Raw genomic sequence first — 26,033 nt, 5'->3', positions numbered from 1 at the left:
CGTGACGCTGCATGCAACGTGAGAGAGAGAGAGAGAGAGGGGGGCGCTGAGCGCTAACAACTCTACAATAAATTAAGCGGTTTTAAATGGTCAAATAAAAATATATAATTATGAAATATCAATATGGGAAACAGACAACACAATGATATGTTGTTTTGAGAAGTAGCCTAAAATATTATTATATATATAGATATTATATATTTTGAAACTATGGCGGAAACTAATTATGGCGTGCCCCCATAGTCTAATAAATGAATGGGAAACACTGCTGACAGAAAACGATCTGTGACCTCACAAACAAGTTAGATTACTTTCTTGCTGAACACTTCTGTTGGATGATCCTAGTCAAATAATGTACATCTGAGCGGCAGTCATTTGGGAATGATTTGCACACCTACCTTTCCCTCTCGCACACATGACATTGAGATGTCTTGCAAAACAAGTATGAGTGTAATACATCTCATCACATCATTGAAAACCACTTACCCTCTCTGTAGCCTTGCTTTTCTGAAATGTTGCTCCCGCCAATCTGTAAATAGAACAGTAATATGGTTAAATTGTATTAATGACTACCCGTGTTAATTATAAGCGAGTGCAAAACAGTTTAACAGGCGCATTAGACAGAGCCACTTGTTAATGTGAAGTGCGTTTGTCATCGTGCTTGTTCGTGTCGGAGGTTAACTAAAGCCCGGAGTATAGTTCTCTTTTAACGAGTGCCTGGCGAAAATTTTGTCATTCAAATAGTACGCGGCCATCGGAATTTTGTTACTTTGCGTATAGAGTATGCGAAGGTTCGGCATGCGAATAACATTTCTTGCAGTAACCACCAGGTTAAAAGAAAATGAAAGTTACACCAGCGGTGCACTAGCTTAAAGAGCCATGCTTATTAGAGACATGAAAGAGATTAACTATGGCAGAGACATGTTACAAAAAGCATGTGATCCGTGCGCACTAGCTCTTAAAGGGACAGCAGCATAATAAATTTCTCTGTTTTAGTGCTCATCAAACGACAAAAAAGCATGTTAAGAGCATTTCATTATAAATGTTTTAATCAAAAAAATATTCAAAATCAGTAGTATGAATGGCATGGAAAGGCTACTTGTTAGTAACTTTGTAAGTTGTTACATTTGGTGACAATAGTTTTTTTAAATATTAAAATACATCAGATTTCCCCAGTTACCAGGCCTTACGCTGGATTCACACAGAGCGTCAGCATCAACACATCTCATTTACTTTGAATGGGTAACGTCATGCGTTGCCGAACTGAATTGTGGATCCGTCAGAATCGCTTCACTGGCCTTGCTTGTGGATAGAATTTGAACATTTCTCAACTTTTCAAGCACCAACGCAGGCGTCAGCCAATCAGATCACTTATGCAAATAACCTAGTGGATGTAAGATGATGGCACTACTATCAGACAAGTCAGACGAGCATTAGAGACTTTACCGTCAGAGACTGACAGACAGAAATGCGACAGGGCAGAGATGATGCTTCACCTCATCCTGATATTTCTTTTAAATGGTAACTGTATTTACAAAACATTTATAGTGATTTTTTTTAAATCTTACATTGGTGATTTAATCATTTACTCAATCTTGTCATAGTTTTACGCACATATAATTCGTATCAGCGTTGTGATTAAAATCTTTTAATTGTCACCATGAGGGACACGCCCCACACCCTCAAATGCCCCCCCCTCAATACAGCACCTCAGAGATTACGTATTTTTGTAGCCTAACCCAGAAGTAAATGCCACGCTGGTTCCCTCAACCGAAAGCCTACACATATTTCCCATAGACTTTTGGAAGCTTGCAAAAAAATAAGCTCTATGATTAACAAAGGTTTATGATGTTTACTAGGGCTGTACCTAATGATTATTTTAATTGTCGACTAATCTAACGATTCTTTTTTAGATTAATCCAATAAAGATTTTTTTGGTCACTTTATAAATCCTTTGGCAAATTTTACAGTAAATAATATGTTCTAGTATTTTTGTACATTATAAAGCATATAATACTTTTAACTCCACTACATTTCATAAATAAATGTTATCGTTTTAACATTATAATCCTTGTTAAAATTAAAAAAAGTAATCAAGTACATTAAAAAATACTAAATTAAAAGAAGATAGTGACTTTAAAGGAAAAACATTTTAAAATGTGCTTATGACAAGCATGATATTAGGGGTGGGCGATCTAGAAAAAAATTCAAATCACGATTTTTTCCAGATAGATCACGATTTTATCGCGGTTCTTCTTCAAGTTGGTTTTAAGACTATTTTGCAAATTAAAGGGGCTTCAATACAGCCAACCTAAGTCCCCATATAAAAATATACTCTTTACCATTTATATTATGAAGAATATTTTAAACAAGTTAATATTTAATGCAAGTGCAAGACCATAAATCAGCTGTTAGCAAAAAACTTTACATTTTGAATTTTGTTTTTCATCTTGTTGCGGCACTCGGAGTGAAGCTGTGGAATGGACGTGGAGGAAAAATATTTTTGGCTGGGTATTTCGTAACGTGGATCTACGACTTTGAGCAGTTTTTTAAAGCCCTCATTTTCCACAGTCTTTATGGGAATCATGTCTTTGGCCAGGTAAAATGCGACCGCGTCAGTGACATCTTTCCAGCGCTTGCTCGTTCTGTCATACGGATACGTGGTTTTTTTCTTTCGGTAAAGTCGATGTTTAGGCCTTTTAGTTTCCATATGCTTGGTTGTACCTGATTTACTCACGTGGGATCCCTTTATAATTTGACTGTCGGCATACTCTTTCAGTCCCTTTATTTTGAGGTGGTTAAAAAGGTTCGTTGTGTTGCCTTACGACGCTCGAATCTTATCATTGCCACATTTGCAAATAACTGTTGTTTGGGCCGTGTCAGTTGGGGAAAACCCAAACCATTTCATTATTACTGATGGAGAACTTTTTTTAGGGACCAAGTCCTCCGTTTTCCCTCCATCTTCACTGACCGCGTCACTTAATCTTACGGAATTCACAAGCAACGTATACGAGCTTGTTTACATGGCGCAATCTATCGCAAGTATGTTGACGAATTCTATAGAACAGCACTATATATGACGATTTAACGATTTTCCCGAAAAAGTGGATCGTGCAGTCATTTTAATCGTTCGCGATCTAATATCGTCATATCGCACACCCCTACATGATATCCTCAAAGTAATATCCGACTTCGTTTTCAGTCTCATAATGTAATAGAGTAAAAGTACAAATAAAATACTACTATCGATCTCCGTTCATTGCACAAAACTATCACTGTATAAAAGACTCCAATGCAGAGTGGGATAAAACACGTATGCGCATCCTGAAATTATGCGCTTAATGCATTCGCTTCGTTATTTACGGTCATGCACATCCGGACGCACAATGATGCGCATAAGGTCGCGGGGATCCTTTTGCTCGCCAAAGTACATAACAGTTAGAACACAATTAGAAGAGATGATATGTTAAATTTTTAACAGTCCCAAAAAAATGCATTGCATCCATCCAATAGCATGTGTCAGCGTTTAGCATCACGGTTTGCATGTAGAACATACCCGAAGTAGACGGAGCAACGAAGGTGAACTACTGGACAGTCAAAAAAATTCTGTGCACTACATGATGTGTGCGCAGTTCGGTGGAACCACACAGTCAAGGGCGTAAATGAGCTGTGAAAGAAAGCCATCTTGAACGGACGTTTATTTGCGTATTTGACGTTATTGCCCGCGTCGCTGGCAACATACGATCGGCAAGATGTGAGACTGACCGGCCAGTCACCGGTTTCTGACCGGTCAATCGATGCACAACCAGTTTAAACAGAGTTATTGCGTATGAAGACGCACAACATTCAGACAGCTTCCCGTGCTTCAAATAAGTAAGCTACACTCAGCGCGTATTTCACCATCTTTAGCAAAATAAATTTTAAACAAAACCATGAGTATCACCCTTGTGATTATGAAGAATAATGAAAATTTTGGAACATCTTGGAAAGTGTAGCGTCCTGACCGTTTTTTAAATATGGTATATTGGTTGTTTCCCTGCATAAGGCTATTGAATTACTTAAAAGGAGCTTTTACGGTGGTTTCATCATAGTTAAAACTAATTGAAGCTGAAGAGTAACTTTAGCAGGGTAACAATTTGCAAAATTTCAAATTCACTAACTTACATTTGTACAATACCGTTGTAAGGTAAAGGGTAGTGTTAAAATAAACTAATTTATTATTGATTGCTTATCCACGGTGTGACGATCCTCCGTCCATTCAATAACTTACTGCGTCAGAGGCTCGCAATCGCTGTCTTTCGACTGAATACTTTCTCTTGTTCTGCTGATTAACTTACAAACGCCCGGGAACAGAAACTGCCATTACAGCAGATAAACGTAAATAATATGATGCGTCTACACGTCATTGCAGCCCTATTGTTTACAAACTTTGTCTATCGAGAAAATCTTTACTTACCAATACAACATTTGCTACTTTTGAAGCCAAAATACAATCTGCTACACTTTAAGAGATTTGAGCAACTGTTGCATAATTGGTGAGCAAAGGATGTAGACGCTTTTAGCAACTTGCTAGCAACCGCCGTTTTTAAGACAAAATTAGGCTTTAGAAATTTAGAGGCGGGTTAAAATTCATGTATTTTAAGTAGGGCTGTGAAAGTTAACGCGTTATGGCATTAATTAATGCCAACCATTATTTTATCATGCATTAACGCTATGGGTGTGACTAGATCTTGTGGCACGACGTCTCGCGAGAACACAATATTCTCACGCAATTGACACGTAGGGGTGTTGGGCTCACATATGCTACATAAATTTAACCTGTGTGACCTCAAAATATATTTGGGAGCATTTGTGTGAGTGCACATTTTGTTGAGGTGTGATCTGTTTTCATTACTGTACAGAACACGATAATAACTGCACAATGAATGTGCGTAGTGTGTGCAGAGCTACAGTGACAGCCCCGCCATTTGACAACGTGAATTTCCAGCCGGAGCGCAACTTTCCCACTGTTTTTCTTATGAAAACACGCCAGACGGAAGGGATTTCAGACTTGAGTTTGCATTGCCTCGTGCATATTAGGCACCAATGTTTATGGCGGTTCCCAATGCCAGCAGCGCTTCGGGAGCATGCAGCATGCGGCTGATCAGCAGCTGAGCTGAATGTACAACAAGTACAATATAGCAATTGCAATTCACATTACGTTATTTTAAATACATTCAAAATCAAACCTCTTCAAAAACGGTTATCTGTCTATAAAATATGTGCAATGCAAGCAATTTTATGGTTTTAACTTTCTCCGAAGGCTATGAGGGTTCAGTCAGTGGAGGAAGGAGGATTGACATTGTGATATGATCACCACCTCTGCTAACACTAGGGTTGGCCATTCTGATCATTCAGATCGCCGTCGTCGAGAACGCCAAAGTGGCCGGAAGTCATTCATTTTTAAGGTGAGCCGGCAAAGAGCAGCGCGGCGTGTCTTGGCCGTTGAGGGTATCAAGGAGAGTTGAAATCAGGTTGACTTTATGGTAATGAGCCATGACGAGTTTCAAAGGCAACCAATCGGAAACGTAGAAGTCTACCGCTTGAGAATATTTTAGAGAACGCAGCCCTGTAAACTGTGGTAAACTCCTAAAGCTCGCACATGTATCAGGAACACCAGAACTGAATGGAAAGGTACCAAACTCTTACATGGAAAGTTCGTTTAAAATCTCGTCATAAAGGCGGAGTTGGTAGAAAACACCCCTTCATTTCGTCTCTTCACCTTCAGCCATTTGCTTATCTTTCAGTGGCCTTGCCCCACAAAGACATAATATGCACATGTGTAAGAGGCTTATTTAATGCTATTGATGATAAAGCGGAAGGAAATCTATAGCCTGCAGAATACAAAATTTACCTGGTTAAGGTACAAACAGCAACGATAACAAATTGTGTTGCGTGTATTGTATGCAGTGTGAGGCTAATGCAGAAAACATAGAGAGTAGAAGAGTAAATACTACAGAGTCAGACCGCAAACTACTAAACTGAGTTCTCTTTCACATCTCCTTGAAAGCAATAAAATCCATTATCATTATAACTTGTTTTTCTGTATCAAACTAGGCAGAACTTTATTGCCCTGGCAGTGGCAGATAGCTTTGGTTTTATAATTCATTTGATTACATTAAAGTTGAAGTTGAGATTTACAAGAAATATTTTAAGTTAAAATTGTTAATGCTATGTAAATGAAATACTGTTGTAAAAAAGCACATTATTTTTTGTGTTTGCAAACATTCGTGTTAGAATACGAAACCAAATCGTATTGAATTTGTTCATATACCAGTACTTTTAAAATAATAGTGCACAAAACATTGCTTTTGAATTCATAATTCATAATGAATTTGAGCTTAATTCGATTAATCACAGAAAAATAAAGCGATTAAAATGTTTTCTCGTTGCCCAACAACGATAAAATTGGTTTTGTTTTTCAGAGATCTTATTTCGGGCAAATTACAAAAAAAAAAAAACCCAAAACAGTCTTGGAGCGATGGAACCGGAGACCAAAAATGCTTGCTTGCTCGCTTCTGGGGTTTGCATTCAAAAATACATCCTCTCTGCGGCTATCTATTAATGGAGTACTCGTTTCATTAAACCTGTCCAGTACTCAAAATGAGATATGATAAAAAATGCCCAACCCTAAATTATATGGGCCTAATTTATCCATAAGTAATGTCTTACTTTTTTGTCTTTTAATGTGATGACCTGCACTTGTGTATTGTTAAATATGATATCAGACATAAACTTGTGCTACAAAAGTTTAAACCCATAAAAACAGTGTTTCATCTCGACCCCCAAGCCTTGGAGACAGACTGATCTTGAAAGAGACTTTATTCTACCAATTTTAGAAACAGTTTTATTCAATGTACCCTAATGTAATGCAAATGGCTAATATAACCATGTACTGCCGTTCTAGACACATTAAGATATCATATAACACCATTATCAAAAAAATTCCCTGGTTCTTACAATATTATATGCAAAACTTGTTGCTTGTGACTGGTTACCTTTATGGAATAGACTAGAGGATTCAATGACCTGTATTTCTTTTCAGAATATTATAATACAATCATATGGATCACAGAATTATAGGTGATGTATGACATCAACATATCTATGATAAAACATGTAAAAAGTTGCCTGAAGTTAACCATGTTATACAACAAAACCACACAAATAAATGTCAAAGATCCATCTCACAACAAATATGCTCTAACTCTAGCAAGATGCATTTTCAATTCCAATGCATATTGGCCCCCTTTGGCCTGAAAAGATTTTACATATATGCCTCTCATAACAGTTACCATCTCTTTTCTATGACAAACTACTTCAAAAGTCTTATTACCACAGGTTAATCTACCACTATATCACACAATCCAAACATTGTATGTTTCTTCCATCGTTGATGGATACTCCCATAAACAGGCATTTAGCCTCTTGGAAAACAAAGTAAAAGTATGAATTTCAAGTATAAACACAATCATCCATTTTGAGCTGCTCAATGAGTAAGAGGCTCTTATCAAACGATAGAGACTCACGTGACAGTACTGAAGAGCAGCAGCCTTGTATTTAACAGGCCTATGTATTCGCAACAGTAAAACGCAGAACTGGAGAGAGATTCGTAGAAAACAGCAACTATACGACCAAATTTCAAAATGAGTTTGTCCCAAAGACATTTAATATGACGATCCTTGAGGTAGTTTCATGTGCTGTGTTTCTAATTCGCACATTGGGTTTTAAAAACAAGCAAAAATTGACCACGATGGGACACTTCCACTAGTCGCTTCTTGCAACACTAACTTTAGCAGGGAAATCGATACGTCCTTTCAGTCGAAATGCGATTAAGCAATACAGCTGTGTTTGTTACATGCATTATGAGCCTATAAAGAATGAGACGCTTGTGGCAAATGACAGGGCCCTTTGCTGAAGAAACTTAGCACTACTACCAACTTGCAGCTGAATATAACACGTCTGTAGATTTTCACATTTGCTGTTCATGTGAAATTAGCATGAGAGTGAACCTGCGTTTTACTAGTTGTTTATACACCTTTCACGCATGTAAAAGACCACACGTGCAACACTGGGAAACGACCTGCCCGGTGCTACTCATCACCTGCACATTATGTGCTTTTCATCATTTTACAACTCTCAGTCCCAAAGATGCCAAACTTAGCGGAAGATCTCGTTATCACGGCGAAGTTGGACAAGTCATGATACCTCCTGAAGCCAATGTGCATGCATCACGCATCCGACAGTATATAATCGACATTATCGTTAAACCAATACCCTTGTAGGCGCGCGGTGGTCGATCTGTTCTTACATAATGACGCATGTTAGCGCTTGCTAACGACCGTAAACAACCACCAGTTAGTTCGCGCAGCCTTAGCCGCGATCAATCAACACTTACCCTCGATGCACCCTTTGTCAAACGGTGGCAATTAAGTAGGTATGGTATGCTGACAAAAAGGGAATGGTTTAGTGGGATTTATGAGTTAGTCGTTTTCTCTGATTACGTCTTCTCACGACAACCTACTTTCTGGGTGGAAGAGGGACGGTGCAAAATGGCTGTCTTTCCTGCACGCACCACCTAATTTATTAAAAGGGGAGTGGGGTGGAGCCTCTGGTGAATTGTCTAGGCAAATAGGTTTTTTTGTGCTAAAGTTTAGAAAAATATATAATACACTTTATATATAAGTTCGTATTTTTTATTAAAATCTGTATATAAAGACGTATTACAGTTTGTGGAAGCCAATTGATAATCACAAGTTCCCCCTTCTGTAAGAGACCCATAGGCGTTTCCCTCACGTGGTCCCAAGAAGGGCCGTGGTGTTATGGCAAGTGTGCATAATGTACCATTGAACCCATTCTGTGTATAGTATTATGATATTAGGCTTCTGTGGTTATGTAATTGTTGACACGAAAGCGGTTGAATTGCTGCTTTATTTATATCATTTACCAGTTCTTATTCTTTGATTTCCCTGAATATTATTTTAATTTAGATTTCTATTTTATGTGTGAAATATTCTTGTAAACATAAAGACGAGAAAAATATAATAAGGGTGTGTGTCTGACTATAGAATCATACGTTATAAAACACTTAATTTTATCTTAATTTATATTCATCTTCGGAGTTCACTTCTTGTACTAACACTTCCGAAACAGAGGGGGCGATATCTAGCTGTTCGAGGGTGTAAGGCGTAGAAGAAAAGAAAGAAACTTAGCATTTAGTAGTTATGTTGGAGGAGTGAGATTGAAACTCGTATGACGTGATTGACCATAAACGAGAAGAAACTCATATGACAGGTGTAACGTTATATGTTTCGTTTGTTATTTTGAGAAAAGATGTCGGGTGTTCCAGCACGGATTTTATTTTATCCAACACTCGCTTACAATGTTGTCATGGAAAAGATCAGCGCGAGACAATGGTTTAATCGTGTAGATCAGACTGTCATACTCGGTGCCCTTCCGTTCAAGTCAATGACAGAGGAGGTAAGATTACCATGTTTTGGTATATAATTTATATCGTGGACGGCATTTAACTTTCTATGTGTCTTGTCTCTCTTTGTTTAGTTGGTCCAAAAAGAGAAAGTAAGAGGTGTCATTACCATGAACGAAGAATATGAAACTAAATATTTCTGCAATTCAGCTGAGGTTGGTTATCTCTGCCATAAAATATGCACATTCCCAACAAAAATACTCACAATAAGTGTACATGTTATGTTTTCTTTATGTTTGTTATGTAATAGGAGTGGCAGACTGTAGGAGTGGAGCAAATCAGACTCAGTACAGTGGACATGGTAGGTGTTCCCACTCTAGAGTACATCCACAGGGGTGTGGAATTCGCCTTAAAACACAGAGAGGAAGGTACCAGTGTCTACATTCACTGTAAGGCCGGCCGCTCACGGAGTGCAACTATTGCAGCTGCATACCTCATCAGGGTGGGTATGAGTCACCAAACATATCAAACAATAACACAACCATCATACACAGTTGTTTGCTGTATGTCAAAGGTCACCATCACAGTGGGTTGTGTTTCTTTATGTAGTAGCCTTTTTGAAGAATCTCTGACACTTTTTTAATGGACAGATATTATTTTGTGTGTTGATAACGGAGGAGGTTGGAGTGGAAAATTGAACAAGGAAGCTTCATTTAAGTGATGCTGAACATGACTGTGAATGAAACCCACATGTACAGGATACAAAATCGTTTTTAGCATCACTTCTCCTTTTTGAGAGTAAACCAAATATAATTCCCACGTGACTATATTTTTATGAGATTTTGGTGTTTACAGAACTTGTATCAACTATTTAATATATATGCTAAATATTTTTTCCAAGCAACGAAAAAATACAGTCTCACCTGTAGTCTCTTATTCTTTTATAAACATATTTTAACTTAATTATAAGTTAATAATAATAATTCAATTAAGCATTTATTGTGATTTTTTTCTGCTCACTACCTTTTTTGATCTTTGAATTTGACTTTATCTGCAAGTTTTATTTCTGTAAATTATTTCTAAGTATCTTTGTGTATGAAGAGTCCTATATTAATAATATAAATGCCTTTTGTCATTGTCATGTCATAAATATTAGCCATCTAAACATGTTTGGAAACTTATAATACCCTTAAAATGTGTCCAATGTTTTAGACAGTCATTTTTCTTTTATAGCTTCACGGCTGCACCCCAGAGGAGGCATATAAGATGTTGGCCTCAATCCGGCCTCATGTGCTGATCCACTCAGGACAGATGGAGATGCTACAGAAGTACCATAAGGAAGTGTTTTGCTCTGAGTCCCAATAGAAGACATATAAATGCTGGAATCTATGCTCAATCCATAGTAATCTGTGTAAAACATTGTCATTTTTCTAAAACTTGTCTCCTGTAGATCTTAAATAGGTTTTTTTTTCTTGTTGTATTGTGTTCTTGATATAGACTCAACTATAGTGAAATTTGTGTGTTGTACATAAATGCAGGCACATTCTATATTAAGTAAACATTTGGCATCGTGTTTACATAAAACTGTGATTATGTCCTCCGGTCAACAGCTGTGTTGTGAATAAAACAAGCTTGTTCTATCCTCTTTATATTTAGTTTTTTTAGGCAGTACATTCATATTATTTTTTACTGATTTTAATATGGCCACATCTGTTTTATCCGGAGTGAATTAGTATTACCATCTGTGCACAACAATCTTTTCCTTTTTATTATTCTTTTTTTTTGTTTAAACAATACACTGGGTTGAATGGTGGGTTTATTTTAATGCCAGATCTACATCAATCAATGACCAGAGTCTTTGTTTGATAGAATGACTTCTGTATAGCATCATTGTACAACTTTAGGTAATCGTTTTGCACTGTATTAAAACCGAGACATCTCTTTTCGTACTGACTTCTGAGATCGTTTAAATAAACATGAAAAACAACGAAACGTGGTGGTCCAATTTGTCAGACACGATAAAATGAAACCGGGCTGAATGAGGTCGGCAGAAGATGGCAGCAGTGTACTGTACAATACAGCTTGTATTAGTAGTCTCGCGAGGAAGGACGCGGTGAGGGAGTAAAGATGGCGGCCTCCTTGGTAAGATTTGTCCGCAGCGGTTTGGGCAGAAGTCTAAACGGTAAGAAATGTACAAGTGCAGTATATATGCAGACTTGCTCGAAATGGATGGTTTACTCTATTGTTCACCTTTTATAATATCCTGGGACCGTAAAGCGAATCTGTCGATAGTCTTTTGCTGGTTGCCGTTGACCTTTCCTCAAGTTCGCTTACGTTAGATGAGAAGAGACCACAGATACACATTGTAGGCTAGAGTGTTTTGCTTAAACCAAGATATATTTATAATATGCTGGGACCATAAAGCGAATCTGTGTATAGTCTGTTGATGGCTATAGCCTTTTGTTGGTAAGTCTATAGCTAAGAAATAGACGTTTTTGGTAAACAGCGTGGCATTTGTGATAGAAACCATTAGAATTAGTTTTATTTACAGTTGGCGAACTTACAGTTTTTGGTTTCTCTGTATGTCTCTTCCACAGTTGCTAGACAGAGTGCGACGGCTCTTGGCCAGACAAGAACCACAACAACTGAGACTAGAAGTAAGTTGACTTGAGTAATTTTTTTTCATTCTGGTTATGGGATGTGTTTCGTATGATTTGTATATTTAATTTTTTTTTTCTTGTGCTTCAGCTACTGTAAGGCCAAAGGATCCGGTCAGCCACAATCAGCTTTCTCAGTTTGGGGAATATATTGCAGAGATACTTCCCAAATACGTCCAGCAAGTCCAGGTATAGTCACAGTCCTGTTTTGCTTTTTAGAACCATATGGTTTAATGTAGATATTGTTGTGTTGTATATGGCATACCACAGTGAAATTTTCATCACTAATTAAAGAAATGTTTAACTCTTTAAAAGACAACAATGTGTTTCTCAATTAAAGTTGTATTTTATTAATAGGTGACCTGTTATAATGAGCTGGAGGTAATGATCCATCCAGAAGGAGTTATCCCTGTTCTTACTTTCATGAGGGATCATACAAATGCTCAGTTCCGTAACATGATTGATCTAACAGCTGTGGATGTCCCTACAAGACAGTGCCGCTTCGAGGTGAACAATTTTCAGTCTTAACCAGAAAAAGTCTAAGAATAATTTTTTCGGCCCTTGGTAAAAGTGCAAATATATGAAAATAAATGTCAGAATGTTTTCTCTGTTACGATTGAAGATTTTAGGATTTGGGATTAGGAAGTGCCAATGTTGATTGTAAACCTAGATGTTTTTTTACTTTTCAGATCGTGTATAATCTGCTTTCCCTGCGCTATAACTCTCGTATCCGTGTGAAGACCTATACTGATGAACTGACCCCTGTAGATTCATCTGTCCCTGTGCACCAGGCAGCTAACTGGTACGAGAGGGAGGTACGTGGAATGAAGTGTTGACCACTGTGGATTATAGGTAAAAAACATGGGTTTGCTTGGCCTCAGGCGTTTGTTGGAGCATAGCATCTGTAAAGACTAAAGGAGTGATGAGGTGATGAGATGTAGATATTAAACAAAGCAGTCACTCTGAAATGATTTAATACAGGTTTGGGACATGTTTGGAGTTTTCTTCTCAAACCATCCAGACCTGAGACGCATTTTAACGGATTATGGATTTGAGGGTCATCCATTCAGAAAAGACTTTCCGTTGTCTGGATACGTGGAGGTAAATATGATAAATATTTATTGGTCTGTTTATTTTGTTGTCATTTGCTCATTATTCATACAAGATGATACAATATTTAAATTAATTTAAGGATTGTAAATCTGTCTGTTGTTTTTCAGTGTTTTGGGTAATGTTTAATTTTCCTCTTGGATTGATTCTAGTGATTGACTTTTCTTCCCCTTAAAAGTCTCAGACTTTGTTCAGAGTGATTACTAATTAAAAGCTAATTTAATTTGAACAATTTTGTGCGTAAAACCAAGTGATGTGGAGTTAATGTTTTGTCACAGGTACGTTATGATGATGAAGTGAAGCGTGTTGTGGCTGAACCTGTTGAGCTTGCACAAGAGTTCCGTAAATTTGACTTGAACAGTCCATGGGAAGCGTTCCCTGCATACCGGGAGCCGAAAGAGACACCCAAGCTGGAATCTGGAGACAAACCAGCCAAGTAACCTCACCTCAACATTGTGAGCTGGGAAAGCTCTAATCACATCCTCCGATGAATCCTCCTAACAAATTTATGTAAATAAAAAGAACATGTACTAGAGACAAATAAAAAAGATAAAAAAATTTGATTTCATCTTATTTATTTTAAATGTTTTCCATTTATACAGAATTATTATTATTATTATTCTGTATCATTATTATGCGAACATGATTGTCAAACATTTTGCTTGTTCTGTAATGGTAAAAACAAAACATGTTTGGCATTCTGTGAAGTTTGATGTGCTACGATAAACTTAATTTATTTTTGTTGTGGTTCTGCAAAGGACTGTGCTGTTATACAGTTATTTGACAATAATAATCGTTAATCAATAATCGTTCTTGCAACTCTAAAAAATATTCATGGCATCTGTTGGCACAACTTATTTTAATGAATTGGTGCAAGTCTTAAATCGAAATTCGAAGTTTGAAACTCTATTTTTATGAGTGGTACTGACTTAATAATGTTGATAATTACTTAAGCTTAATATTGTGTCTAATAACCTAAAAATATGTGTTTATGACAATATTTAAGTTGCAGTCACTCAAAGTATTTGGCTAAATAACTTAATTTCGAAAAAACAACAGGGGCTCCGGATTTCAAGACTCCTCTCAAACCATGCAACATAAATAAACAAGTTCAAACTTAATGTGTCAACTGCTTGAAAATCGTAAAATATTTTGGATCTCCATTTCCCGTCATGGCTTGCATGGTACAGGATAATGAGAGTTTATGTATAAATACAGAGTTATTTTATAGAGTTTTATCAAGACGAGAACAGCATGAGAATTAATGTTGAATATTTTATTCTGGTTGTGTTTCAAGAGGTTACCATTTTCCTGAAGGATAGAGCATTTGGTTAGGCTATGGTTAGGCTCAATAAAATTCCCACAAATTCTTTTTGACTCAAATGTCATCTCATTAGAGATGCTATAGGCGCAATCAGCTCTAGCTTTTAATTGCAATTGAGAACTTTGTTAATTGTGAACTAAATAAAAAAAGTTTATTTGCAACCATTGTCTTTCATTGAATCAGTATTAAAAAGAAGTTAGAAAAACGTACTAATTTCATTAATGAACAGCAATTTTAATTGTTACTAAAATCTAAGAGAAAAATGTAATCTGTTTGACCCAATGTAGCTTGTTGGATTAATTTAATTTTGTTAGAAGTTGTCACACCTCAAAAATATTAATGCAAACTTTTGCGTTACATTTTTTGTTAAGTCTATACTATATTATTAGAGTGTATGCTTTAAGGAATACTTCAGTGGTTTGTGCTGTATGAAGGTTGAAATAAATTAATATATGGTAGATAAATGCACATGTGGTAAATAAATGCACTGTACTGCTGACTTTTTTTTAACTAGCCTCCGTTCATAATGACTGCTTGTCAGTTAAACTTACTGTTTTTAACTTCTAAATGTTTTTAAAGCTAAAATTTTTTTGAGCTAAATGCTCAAACTCATCAAAATAAGTTGACAACCACTGACAATTTTTTAATAATAAGTTACTTATTATAAATTACTTACAAAGTGAATTTGATTGTACCAATGTGACGAAAAATATGTTTTATGTAGTATAGAAATATTGTAAAATTAACCATCACTGGGACTTATTTCTAAAATGCTATATAGATAATGACCTACATTTCATTTTACGGCTTCACCGCGATTTACAGAGGAATCAGGTGTTCATGGAGACTGAAATGTTGCGCGGAATTGCGTTTCCTGATAAAAGTAAAGTTAATACAATTGTAATGTAGGCCTACATAAAACGTCTCGAATAACGACTACAATGCAGTGGCTTTTAATCACTTGACCACACAAGGCACTATAATTTGTCATTTATCTAACTTATGAATACAATGTGATGGTTTATTTAAAAAATCCTGCTTTTTACAATGGGTGTTGCATTACGTATGTACGTCAGTGGACGTCTATTCAAAACATTTTTAAAACTAATTGGGCGCTCAAATGAATCATTGCAGTATTATTCAATGTGTAAGCACAATAGCGTTTGCATATTTCATAAGAATTTTAAAGAGGGTCATGATGGAATAAAAATGCACTTGTAAAGGAGGTCACTAGAGGACACCCTTTCAACAGATTCAATATTAATAGAATTACGCTAAAGTCAAATTAACAATTATACATTCAACCCCAGAGAACTGTTGACATGCACATGCATCTGAATGCATTTATGGGAAATCTCGTTCATCTCGAAATCTCGAAAGCTTTTTATGCATTTTATAATAAGGTTTAATTGGATACAGCGCAGTGTAATACTTTGTATTTCTTAACCTTGGTTATTTTAGAGTTAATTTTAAAATCCAATTAAAAGCATAAATTTCATCTTGACATCATAAAAGATTTTACTCTCATCATTAATTTTCCATACAATAATAATGATCAGATTTATGAATTAAATGACCAGTGTTCCGTTCATCCGAAGACGAGTGCATCACGTCGCTACAACATTCTCAACAGGAACAATTCACAAAGTTATATGAGTACGTGGCTCAGACGTTTTTTGGAACGTAAGTAAAAATGACCAGATTCATTAATCAGATGACCAGTGTCCCTGTTATCTGAGGACCAGTACATCACGTCGCTATAACGTTCTACATGGGATTAATTCACGACGTTATTTGAGGGCGTGGCTAGGACGTTTCTTGAACGTAAGCAAATATTCTAAGAAATGGAACGTTGCCAAGACGTCCTCAGAACGTGGTCACAAAGTAATGTCACGGTGACCAAAAGAAGATGAAATAAAGATGTTGTCAGAACCTACTGTGTTAGCTGGGATGTCAGTGAAAAAAGCACCTTTAATGTCCAAATCCTTTACAAGTGACAGGGATGTCTTATTTTCCAAAAACATGCAGCACTCAGACAAGTAAAAGTAAGTAGTCTGACATGGCCCTGAGCACTTTTCCACCTCAAAGACCTGTTTTGTAAATAAGAACATTTACATGGATTTTTGTGAATGCACACTCTAAGATCGAATCTGTGCGTACACAAGTTTTCTTAGTGAGGCCCACTGTTACCTAAATATAGAGAAAACATAATTTATTTATGATGGATACACCTGTTTTCAAATAACAGTCATTTTATTTCTAAATTAACAAGTTTAAATATCTCCTGTTGTTGTCTTTTTCACAGGTTATTTCCAAAAAGATTTTTATCACAAAATGATATTTAATTTGCATTTGGGAATGTAGCACAAAGCAAATTTGTAGATGAAAGAGTCTTTATTCCATAATTAAGTGTTTCTTTTCCATCTACCAATCTCATTACAGTTTGTAGCAAGTCAGTTACTCGCAAGAGCTTCTAAATTACCTCTTGATTGAGGTTAGTGTTGAATATAAGCTGCCTGCTGCGAAAATGTCCTCTCATTCCACGTGAGTGGTTTTCTGACGCAGTCATTGCTTCTCCTTATGTTTTTAGAATGAAATCTGCATGATTAAAATTATACATTTGCACATTCTTCAGTGCAATTTGTTCTGATTCCACCAAATTTTTACTGGACATTCATTTATGTACTGGTTTGATTGATGGACTGGCTCAACTTAAGCGAATACATTTGGTGTTTTGATTTTAAGGGAACAATCAAAAAACTGTCAGATATTTATTACATATTTTCGTTTTAAACTGATTCTTACCTTATTTAATTTACACAAAAATCAATAGGTTACTGTTCGTGACCACATTAAGTGACCAACATTAAGTGGAACACGAGATGATGAAAAAGAACTGTAGGGTTAGATATACAGTAGGTTAACATGAGTAAAATCCCTATAAATACTTGACGTCACTAGAGAAAAAGAAAAGGAAAAGTGATTAACATTTAAAGTTTTTATTTGGTTTCCATTTGATGTCTGTTTTTTTTCCACATTAAGACTCCAGCAAACACTGATCCACTTTTACAGTATTTTAACAAAGTAACTCGTACTGCACAAACACTGAAAAGTTTATCCAGCATTATTTTCACAAAGCTTATTTACTGGATTAAACCCATACAGAAAAGTACTTAAGACCAGGCACAGAATAAGAAATGCGAACTCTTTTAGAAAAATGAAGTATTTACATTTTACAACTGTGCACTTGATTCTTAAATAAATCTTCATGCCCATGTACACAGAACGGCATAAAACAAGATGAATAAACTGATCTAATCAATTCATTTGATAGATTTTCTTTCCAAAATATCCTAAAATAATTAACATCTGAAGATGTAAATAAATAATTTTGGCAGTGAATAGGAATATTTTTTCCTTCAGAAGATGTCACCTCTGCACTCTGAATTAGTTAGCATTATGTGGTGAATTGACAGAAGAAATCCTCAGTTTAAAGGAATTGCTATTCCAAAACCGATCTACATTATTTTTGTAAAGTGCAAATTGCCTGTTTTTTGTGTTCATTGAATACTGATCTTGATTATGTAAATAATAAATGCAACAGAAGAAGACTGTCGTGCAAATCTTTCATGCAAACTCCATTAAGACAACACAAAAATGATCTTACTTGAAATACACATGCATTAAATCAGTTTAATTGATTTGGGAAACCACAGGACCTTTCTAATGTATCTTGCCAAGAATATGTTTTGTGACAAGGCTACCATTCTTGGACTTTAATAAACGGTTCTGGATTTAATACAAGTTAAACTCAATCAACAGCATACATTTATTTAAATATGTTAACAATTTCAATATGAACTTTACATTTTGGCCTTTATACTCTCCAGACGTTTCCTTCCGCAAAGCAACGGATACGTTACTCTGACATCAACTTGCTTGATTTTATGTTGCAAATTAAAAAATTGTGTATTGATCTTAACTTGTACAGACCCTGGAACATCTGTTCAAAGTTCCAATCAGTGGACATGTTTTGGTGAACTGTTAAAGGTACTTTTTGCTTAGTTTTGTTATTTCCACCTAAAATGCTTATAAAGGGAAACAACAGTTGGAGCTATGCAAGGAGCTATTATGGAGTCTGAAGAAGCAAACCATGAGTAGGAATGTCTCTAAAGTGTATACACACCTTCCATCCAAACACTGATGAGCACAAACTTAACCAACCCTCCATAAAGACCCACAATGTCTCCTAGACCGGTCTACAGTGTTTTATCTTGTTTTTGCTGCTGAGGGAGGCTTTGGTGGAGTTCAGGATAAACCAAGAAGCCAGTGAAAGTGATATACTTGGCATGATTACTGTAGGCACCGAATCCATCCTTCTGGTGGCTATACAGCCAGATAGTGTCTCCATACTGCAGTGACAGCATCAGACTCTGACTCTGCAAGGCCTTCTCAGTGTCGCTGTCATCATAGATCATGGTCTGTACCTCTAAGTGGTTCTTCATTAGCTTCACTGACAGAGTCTTATGGGGCAACTTGCCAGCATTAAAAGAGAAGTAGTAGGCTCCCTGCACTCTGCATTTGAAAACACCGGAGCTCATGTTGAAGTCGCTTCCGATGTTTACAAATTCTGAGTCAAATGTGATGGGCTGGTGCTCAGGGTATCCTTGATCCACTCCCACAATGCTCTGACTGCGGCCCACAGAGAACGCTGACCTCTGGTCGTCATCTTCTTCCTCTACATCTCTCTCCTCCTCTTTTATTTCTTCCAGTTTTCTGTCCTCTTTCATACTCACACTTGTGTCTTTTGTAACTGCATTGTCGTGCTCGGACAGTATGTGATCATTGATTTTGGGTGGCTGATTGTCACCGTCATGCTCTTTGTGCTTGTGCTCTTGGTAGCCATACACGTCAGGGTAGATCAGGTAACCATTGAAGGTGGTGTAATGACCCGTGTTGCTATAGATGGCGTAACGTGGGTCTCCGTGGAGACGAAGCCAGACGGTGTCTCCGAAATCCAGCTGCAGCATGGCACTCTGGCTCTGCACTTTCCGTTCCTCTCCGCCGTTCTCATCATACACGATTGCCTGAACCTCATTACGGTTCTTCATCAGCATGACCGACAGGTCTCGACGTGGAAACTTCCCCACGGTGAAGGAGAAATAGTATGCACCCGGAATCCTGCAGCGGAATAAGCCGGCCTTTGGATCAAAATCACCACCGATGTTGACGTACACCTTGTCAAAGGTCACGACCATTTTAGGTCCTCCCTCCATGCTGCTGGTACGTGCCACAGAGAATGCAGATCGCAGCTCTATGGCGTCAGACATGCGGGAAAACGCCCACGCGGTGGTCACATGACACAGCACGCACAGTAGCAGGGGCCTGGTACTATGCAGCATTGTAACTGCAGGGAAAATAAAAACAGATCAGTTCACATAGACAAATACATTTCATGAACAGGCATTTAGTTAACGCTGAAGCACTTTCAATTAAGCCTGTAAATGATATCTGGTACTTGTTAACAAAACATCCATTTGGAAAAAACAACACGTTTTTTTCATCCCCTGCACCATCATTATGCATACAAGTACCAGCAGGAGGTGGGATCAAAACAGAAAAGATCATTGCCTTTGATGGCTACAGGAGGATGAGAGCGTTATTATCAATCCTTGTCTTCCCCCTGAGATAGGACACTGGCACATCACAGAAGAACACTGGAGGTGATAAAACATGAAGACTATAAAATGATTATAATTTCTGCATAGCTTTCTGTTTTAATATTATCCCCTTTGCCTATAACTTATAGCATATCTAATAACGTAGCAAACACTACAACAGAAAACATTTTGAATTTAATCTCTGATAAGTGTTATTTAGATTAGGAGAACTGCTGCAAGCCCTTATTTAATAACGAAGATGTGATTTTTCATTCCTTTTCATATTTTTTTGCTCATAGACTGCTAATGAGCTTCATTTAGCCCTCAGATGATCAGATTGTGACGCAGATATCATCGGTTTCAGCCCTCTGTCCTCTACATATAGAATCGTGTGCCTAGGGAGGAAGCTGTGCATATGGAATATCTAACAGCGTGTGATGATGAGGGACGTCTGGTGACTATTGTCTATACACTGGTTATTATCCATCATATGTTTTTTCTCTCTTTGTATGGACAGAGCGTCTTTAAGGTTTATATCCAAGCAACACAGACACTCCCTGTTTTCTCGGAATGAGTCAGAATGTACATATTATAATGTTGATGGTGCCTCATGGATAAAACCCTAAAATCAGCAGCTTCCGTTTGATTTAAATAAGGATAGAGACTCATTGTCCCTCCAGTCCATTGAAATATGAATAAAAATGAAAAGATAATAAAAGAGGCTGTTGCTCTTAATGAGATCTCCTGAGACAGCAAAGAATTGGAACTTCTGTTGGAACACTGAGCTAAGCCTACACTAAACATAGAGTGACCGCTTTTTCTGTGTGTTTTGGACTATTAAGGAGTATTGAAATGCTTGAGTAAATGTGCACATGTGGTTCTGTTTTCTTCTTCTTAAACATTTCATGCCTCATCTCAGCTGCACATCTAGAATTATATATTCATTCATATCAAGGATTGTCCTTTAAATATGTAATTTGTACATAATTTGTAATATCTTTTATATGATGTAAACAAACTAAATACTCTTCGAAGATAAAAAGAATGCAATAATACTCTATTGTCAAGATTAATATGAGATTGTCAGAAACTGCGCGTTCAACCAGAAAAAGGTGTATTTATGAAAGATACTGTATTGAAAACACAATTTATGGAACGAAAATAAATGGCATCATGACAAATTTCTTTACTCGATGTACATTAATGAACCTAAATAGTGGTAATTTAGAACATCCTTAAGCTTGATATTTGTCAATGATTATCCAATACGTGAAATGAAAGTGTGTGTTAAAACAAAGATTTGCTGCTGTTTGTATATGTGGGTAGTTTGCAAATAAATGTGTCCAATGGTGTGACAAAAACAATTTAGAAAACAAACTGTTAATAATTTATTATATACATATTATTTTGAATCTTTATATTTATGAAATAGAATAAAGAGATGTATCTCATTGTTAGGTTTTTTTGCTCTTTGTCACACTCTGGGTCAAAAACAGGAGAGCACACCTCAAAGTTCCAGTGAACAGACAGTCCGGGGAAAACAAAATGGGAAAAAACAGGCATCCACAAAAAGCAGGTATTATCCAGAACGGAAATGAGAAACACGTAAAAGAACAATATAGACGTTAATACTCGACAAAGAACATGACAAAACACAGGGTATAAATAGTGTCCAGGGAATGATCATGGTGCAACAAACGAGGTACAGGTAAGAGATCGTGGCAAAATATAGTCCAACGGTAAAAATGGAGAAAACTAAACCAGGAAACCCCTTTGCCGGAATGCGTAACCTCGCGCCGTAGAAAAACAGGGGGGTGGGATCTCAGGCAGTGGATGAGGGGTTGACAAAGGGAAGAGCAGAGACAGGAGGATGATCCAAATGGAAGCCATAAGAAGGGCCCAGGGTGGCGTTTAGGGAAGGAGGAGCCATAGTGGAGACCAAACAGACGAAACCTAGGTCATGAGTGACAGAGACAACACCGGAGGAGTCCAGGGTGTAGCCATGTAGATGGTGAGCCCAGGTGACACCGAAGGTCCGAGGCGAAGCCAATGCTCAGGCAACCAAGGCGAAGGTGTGGCCAAGGCAGACCGCAGCGGATGCAGTGCGACTGAGGATTAAGGAGGAGCCGAGGGGAAGGAATAGCCTGACAATGCTGAAGGGGCATAGAGAAGAGGCGTAGCCAGAGGAGTGTAGCCCCAGGGCAGTGGAACTGGCAAGAGAGACACACACCTGGTCAGACGCGTCTCGGGGCTCATGCTCCAGGACAAACTCAGTTTCAGTCGCAAGGCCACATGCTGGTTTCGTCATCTCCGTGGGCTTGGGCTCTCTGTCGGCAGTGAGGTCTGGTGAGGTCTCCTTGCTGGAGCAGAGTGCCTGGCTGGCCTCTGGTTTGGGCGGGATCCAGTGGGTTTGGAACACACTTGGAGGCCGGGCAGGACCGGCTCGAAGGTGCCTGGAAGGCTTGACGGGACTGGCTCGAAGGCATCTGGAGGGCGATTGGGACCAGCTCGAAAGACACCGGAAGGCCGGGCGGGAACAGCTTTTTGCGGCGGCCACGCTGTTTCCTACAGCGGAGAGCCTTTGCCGGCTGGGTAGCAGGTTTAGCGAACCCTGGATTACCACGGACATCAACATTGGTGGAGAACTTCAGGTTGATTCAATGGATTCAATGGAATCGATGAGGCTCAATCCTATCCGGTATGGTCTCGCTCACACATCGGCGAGAGCCTATATCTACCGGATAAAATCAATAAACTCCCTTACGGGTCTGTCCCTGAACTCGCGTTCCAGACACCAAAGTGAGTCCTCATCCAACCCCCATGGTAAAACACGTGTTGAGAGACTGGTCATCCATACTCACTGCTCAGTGCAATGAAGTCCTCCACCATCCTGGCTGAGATGGTATTTCAGATTGTCCTTGAGCTGCAGGTAATCCATGTAGTTCGTCTGGAACTCTGAGGTGTGGTCAAATTTGTAGGTTGAGTATTCTGTCACAATCTGGGTCAAAAGGAGAAGAGCACCCCGCAAAGTTCCAGTAAACAGAGTTTAAAAAAGAGTCCGGGGAAAACGAAACAGGAAAAAAAATGGGTATCCAAAAAAGCAGGTATAATCCAGAACGGCAATGAGACACAAGCATAAAAACAATATAGATGTTAATTCTTGAAAAAGAACATAACAAAACACAGTGTATAAATACTGTCCAGGGAATGATGCGATCAGGTGCGGATGCAACAAACGAGGTACAGTTAAGGGATCGTGCCAAAATATAGTCGAACGATAAAAACGGAGAAAACTAAACAGGGAAACAGACAAAAATGTGACATTTGAAATGCCACACCATATGTCTAATGTACAGTATTTGTTTACTATAAATGAATTTTACCATTTTTGAAAGATGTTTTTCCTAAATTGTTCAAACTGACTATAGCTGAATCAATTTTTTATCTGTATTGCTAGCTGTTTAATAGACTTACATCCATGAGAAAACAGCAGCACTAAACAGATATAACATAACAGCACGTAAAGTGAGTGGATAGACCTTTTGCCTGGGAAACCCCACTCAGACTGCGAAGGGTTATGTGACAGAGCTGATGTTTAATGAGGGTCTGTGAAGTATCGGCACACACTGAAGAGCTCAGAGCCTGAGAATATGAGCTCCAGGGTCCTGTTATCTCCTCTCTCTTTCCCTAACAGCCCTTGGTACCTTGATACCGCCACTCTCACCAAACCATTCAGCTGGAGCCACTCACACTATTCTAACGGCACACACGCCAAATCCAGCAGCCTTTACAGAACAGGATGACATACATGCTGCAGATAAGAAAGAGAAGGATGTGGCTTTACGAGTCAAAGGCAGAAACAGAACGTGAGGTGGATGAGACACAGATGTGTAGAATCATTGAAATATTACGACTAAAGTCTCAACTCTTTGAGAGTAATGAGGGCTTGAACCCACCAGCTGGCGTCTACTGAACTCCCAGTAGTAAGAGGATCAGTCATTCTCCTCATTTACAGCATTCCATTAGACTCATACTTGGTTGTAAATTGAACCGCAATCAATTTAAATATTGTCCATGCTCTAGTATTTTACTTTTTAATTTGCAACAGTCAAATGAAATAAAGCTAAGTTAAGAGTGCAGCCCACCTGCCATCCAGTGTGTTTCTGTGAAATCTGTCAGCTGTTATATGTGTAATGAGCCGGCGTACGGACAACCTGCTGCCAATACAAACAACACATTTTTTTATGACAAAGATGTCACGCACAGTCTATTGTTTAAAAACAAAAAAAATCTCACTTAATCTATCACCTCTGCATCTCAAATCTATAAGCAGGAAAATATTTATTTCAGACTTTGATGAAACGTTAATGTAACAGAACAAACAGCATTCAAATAATAAATGAAACAATAATAAACAAATAAGCTAAATAAACAATGTGGGAAATATCCTGATATTTATAATATTTTTACAGAACTATAATGATAATTATGCTGCAAATAAAAATCCTGTTCCATCGATATCCATATTTAGTTTGCCAAAAAAATAAAAATATCACTGATGCTTATCATTTATCCGTGTGCATTTGGGTGGTGCATTTTTTTGTATGACCATCCAATTAAACATGCTGAGGTTTAATAGAGAGTGTGAATCAAAAGCTCATGTGTTTTTAAATAGTGATCTTTTTAAATTGTGCTCTTTATATAATAAGCCAATTTTGAATGAAAGGGTGAGTAGAAGTGAATGAACTTCTATAGCCTAATAGCTAAATAAGAGAACTCATTTATCGGGTAGCCCAGTCCAAAATATTTGTATCAGTTTATCAGAGATCTAAATATTTGTTTTCCCTGTACAGCAGTTTCTTGCAAGCATGCAAGCTGAATGGGTGTCTTTAGGGAAATATATCTTGCACTGCAGATCCATATCAGATCACTATCAGCAACAAAGACTCTCTCTTTCACTCACTCACTCACTCACTCACTCACTCACTCACTCTTAAGGTGATGCAGAGATGAACGTTGAGAGTGTATGCCCTGGCTTTGTCAGCATCCACCCCACGTGTGCTGTGTTCAAAGCAATCTGCTATATGTTTCCCTCTCATGTAGCTCTGCTATCTGCTATATTCAACAAAAGCAATGTCAGCATCAGTGAGAACCAGAGAGCACAAGAGAAAGAAACCACAAGTAAATGAAATTCATTTTATCTCAAACAGCCTTAAAATTACAATGATACACCATAACTGCAGCATGTAAAAGATCAAAACTGATCGTGAGAGTTTACACCTCTAATAGTGTTTACGCCGATCAGATAAAAGATGAATACAAAGCCACGGGCTGTGCGATCATCACTGCATCACAAAACAGAGACAGTGATCGAGAGATAAAGAAAGATCATATCCTGCTGCTGATGTCCTTACCTGTGTGCAATAAGCTGTTGTGAAGTTCTCACAGAGGGTTGAATGAAGGACTGTTTTTACTCTTTTTCTATGACTGCTATTATTCTTTTCCTCTCTCTCTCTTCCTCTGTGTGTCGGCTCTCAACCTGCTGCTGATGTCTGGTGCAGCACACACCCACACATTCATGCCCGCGCACACACACACACACATACACTCTCTCTCTCTCCCTTGCTCTATCTCTCCAATACATTCATTGGAGGATTTAAGAGCAATCGGGGTGCTGCAAGCTGATTGGGGGGCTTTGGAGCAGACGAACAAACGGCCATGCTGGAATGACTATCAATAGGAAGAACCCGGGGGGTGTTGTCTGTGCATTTATGTGTGAACATCTGGTTAACAGTAAGCCAGCTTGGATATGGTGA

The 26,033-nt window shown here is 37.9% G+C and overlaps 4 protein-coding genes across 12 annotated transcripts in view; 2 read left to right on the top strand and 2 right to left on the bottom strand.

Annotated features, from left to right (window-relative positions):
- Window positions 1-8,603, bottom strand: part of celf1 (cugbp, Elav-like family member 1) — a 41,845-nt gene extending 33,242 nt beyond the window's left edge. For 4 of the 9 annotated variants that reach the window (XM_056744868.1, XM_056744901.1, XM_056744910.1 and 1 more), the window contains exons 1-2: window positions 8,438-8,603; window positions 487-529 (exon numbers count right to left, since the gene is read on the bottom strand). The gene's annotated coding sequence lies outside the window, so the exon portion shown is untranslated. The remainder of the gene's footprint in view (window positions 1-486; window positions 530-8,437) is intronic. The other 5 variants (XM_056744884.1, XM_056744918.1, XM_056744876.1 and 2 more) reach the window with 2 other exon arrangements.
- Window positions 8,604-9,070: 467 nt separating this feature from the next.
- On the top strand, window positions 9,071-11,458 carry ptpmt1 (protein tyrosine phosphatase mitochondrial 1). The gene is made up of 4 exons (XM_056745010.1): window positions 9,071-9,519; window positions 9,601-9,681; window positions 9,777-9,968; window positions 10,700-11,458. The coding sequence occupies exons 1-4, from the start codon at window positions 9,373-9,375 to the stop codon at window positions 10,829-10,831; spliced, it is 552 nt and encodes a 183-aa protein (XP_056600988.1). The 5' UTR covers window positions 9,071-9,372; the 3' UTR covers window positions 10,832-11,458.
- A 54-nt stretch (window positions 11,459-11,512) lies between these two features.
- Window positions 11,513-13,796, top strand: ndufs3 (NADH:ubiquinone oxidoreductase core subunit S3). Its single transcript, XM_056749634.1, has 7 exons — window positions 11,513-11,648; window positions 12,064-12,123; window positions 12,215-12,312; window positions 12,481-12,630; window positions 12,813-12,938; window positions 13,105-13,224; window positions 13,512-13,796. The coding sequence occupies exons 1-7, from the start codon at window positions 11,594-11,596 to the stop codon at window positions 13,671-13,673; spliced, it is 771 nt and encodes a 256-aa protein (XP_056605612.1). The 5' UTR covers window positions 11,513-11,593; the 3' UTR covers window positions 13,674-13,796.
- Window positions 13,797-17,782: 3,986 nt separating this feature from the next.
- Window positions 17,783-25,799, bottom strand: c1qtnf4 (C1q and TNF related 4). Its single transcript, XM_056759032.1, has 2 exons — window positions 25,632-25,799; window positions 17,783-19,964 (listed from the first exon to the last, which is right to left on the bottom strand). The coding sequence occupies exon 2, from the start codon at window positions 19,957-19,959 to the stop codon at window positions 18,817-18,819; it is 1,143 nt and encodes a 380-aa protein (XP_056615010.1). The 5' UTR covers window positions 19,960-19,964; window positions 25,632-25,799; the 3' UTR covers window positions 17,783-18,816.
- Between the last annotated feature and the right edge of the window lie 234 nt (window positions 25,800-26,033).

This window comes from Triplophysa dalaica, chromosome 1 (assembly GCF_015846415.1).
Source record: "Triplophysa dalaica isolate WHDGS20190420 chromosome 1, ASM1584641v1, whole genome shotgun sequence".
In the NCBI taxonomy this organism is placed as follows: Eukaryota; Metazoa; Chordata; class Actinopteri; order Cypriniformes; family Nemacheilidae; genus Triplophysa; species Triplophysa dalaica.
The sequence above is the reverse complement of the archived record's forward strand: the minus strand, read 5'-3'. Positions and strand labels throughout refer to the sequence as shown.

Bases quoted from the DNA above. Each gene is read 5' to 3' on its own strand.
- ptpmt1 (XM_056745010.1), top strand. From the start codon at position 9,373: ATGTCGGGTGTTCCAGCACGGATTTTATTTTATCCAACACTCGCTTAC. The intron at 9,520-9,600 runs GTAAGATTACCA...CTCTTTGTTTAG, and splicing joins TCAAGTCAATGACAGAGGAG to TTGGTCCAAAAAGAGAAAGT. The intron at 9,969-10,699 runs GTGGGTATGAGT...TTTCTTTTATAG, and splicing joins CAGCTGCATACCTCATCAGG to CTTCACGGCTGCACCCCAGA.
- ndufs3 (XM_056749634.1), top strand. From the start codon at position 11,594: ATGGCGGCCTCCTTGGTAAGATTTGTCCGCAGCGGTTTGGGCAGAAGT. The intron at 12,313-12,480 runs GTATAGTCACAG...TTTTATTAATAG, and splicing joins AATACGTCCAGCAAGTCCAG to GTGACCTGTTATAATGAGCT. The intron at 12,631-12,812 runs GTGAACAATTTT...TTTACTTTTCAG, and splicing joins CAAGACAGTGCCGCTTCGAG to ATCGTGTATAATCTGCTTTC.
- c1qtnf4 (XM_056759032.1), bottom strand. From the start codon at position 19,959: ATGCTGCATAGTACCAGGCCCCTGCTACTGTGCGTGCTGTGTCATGTG.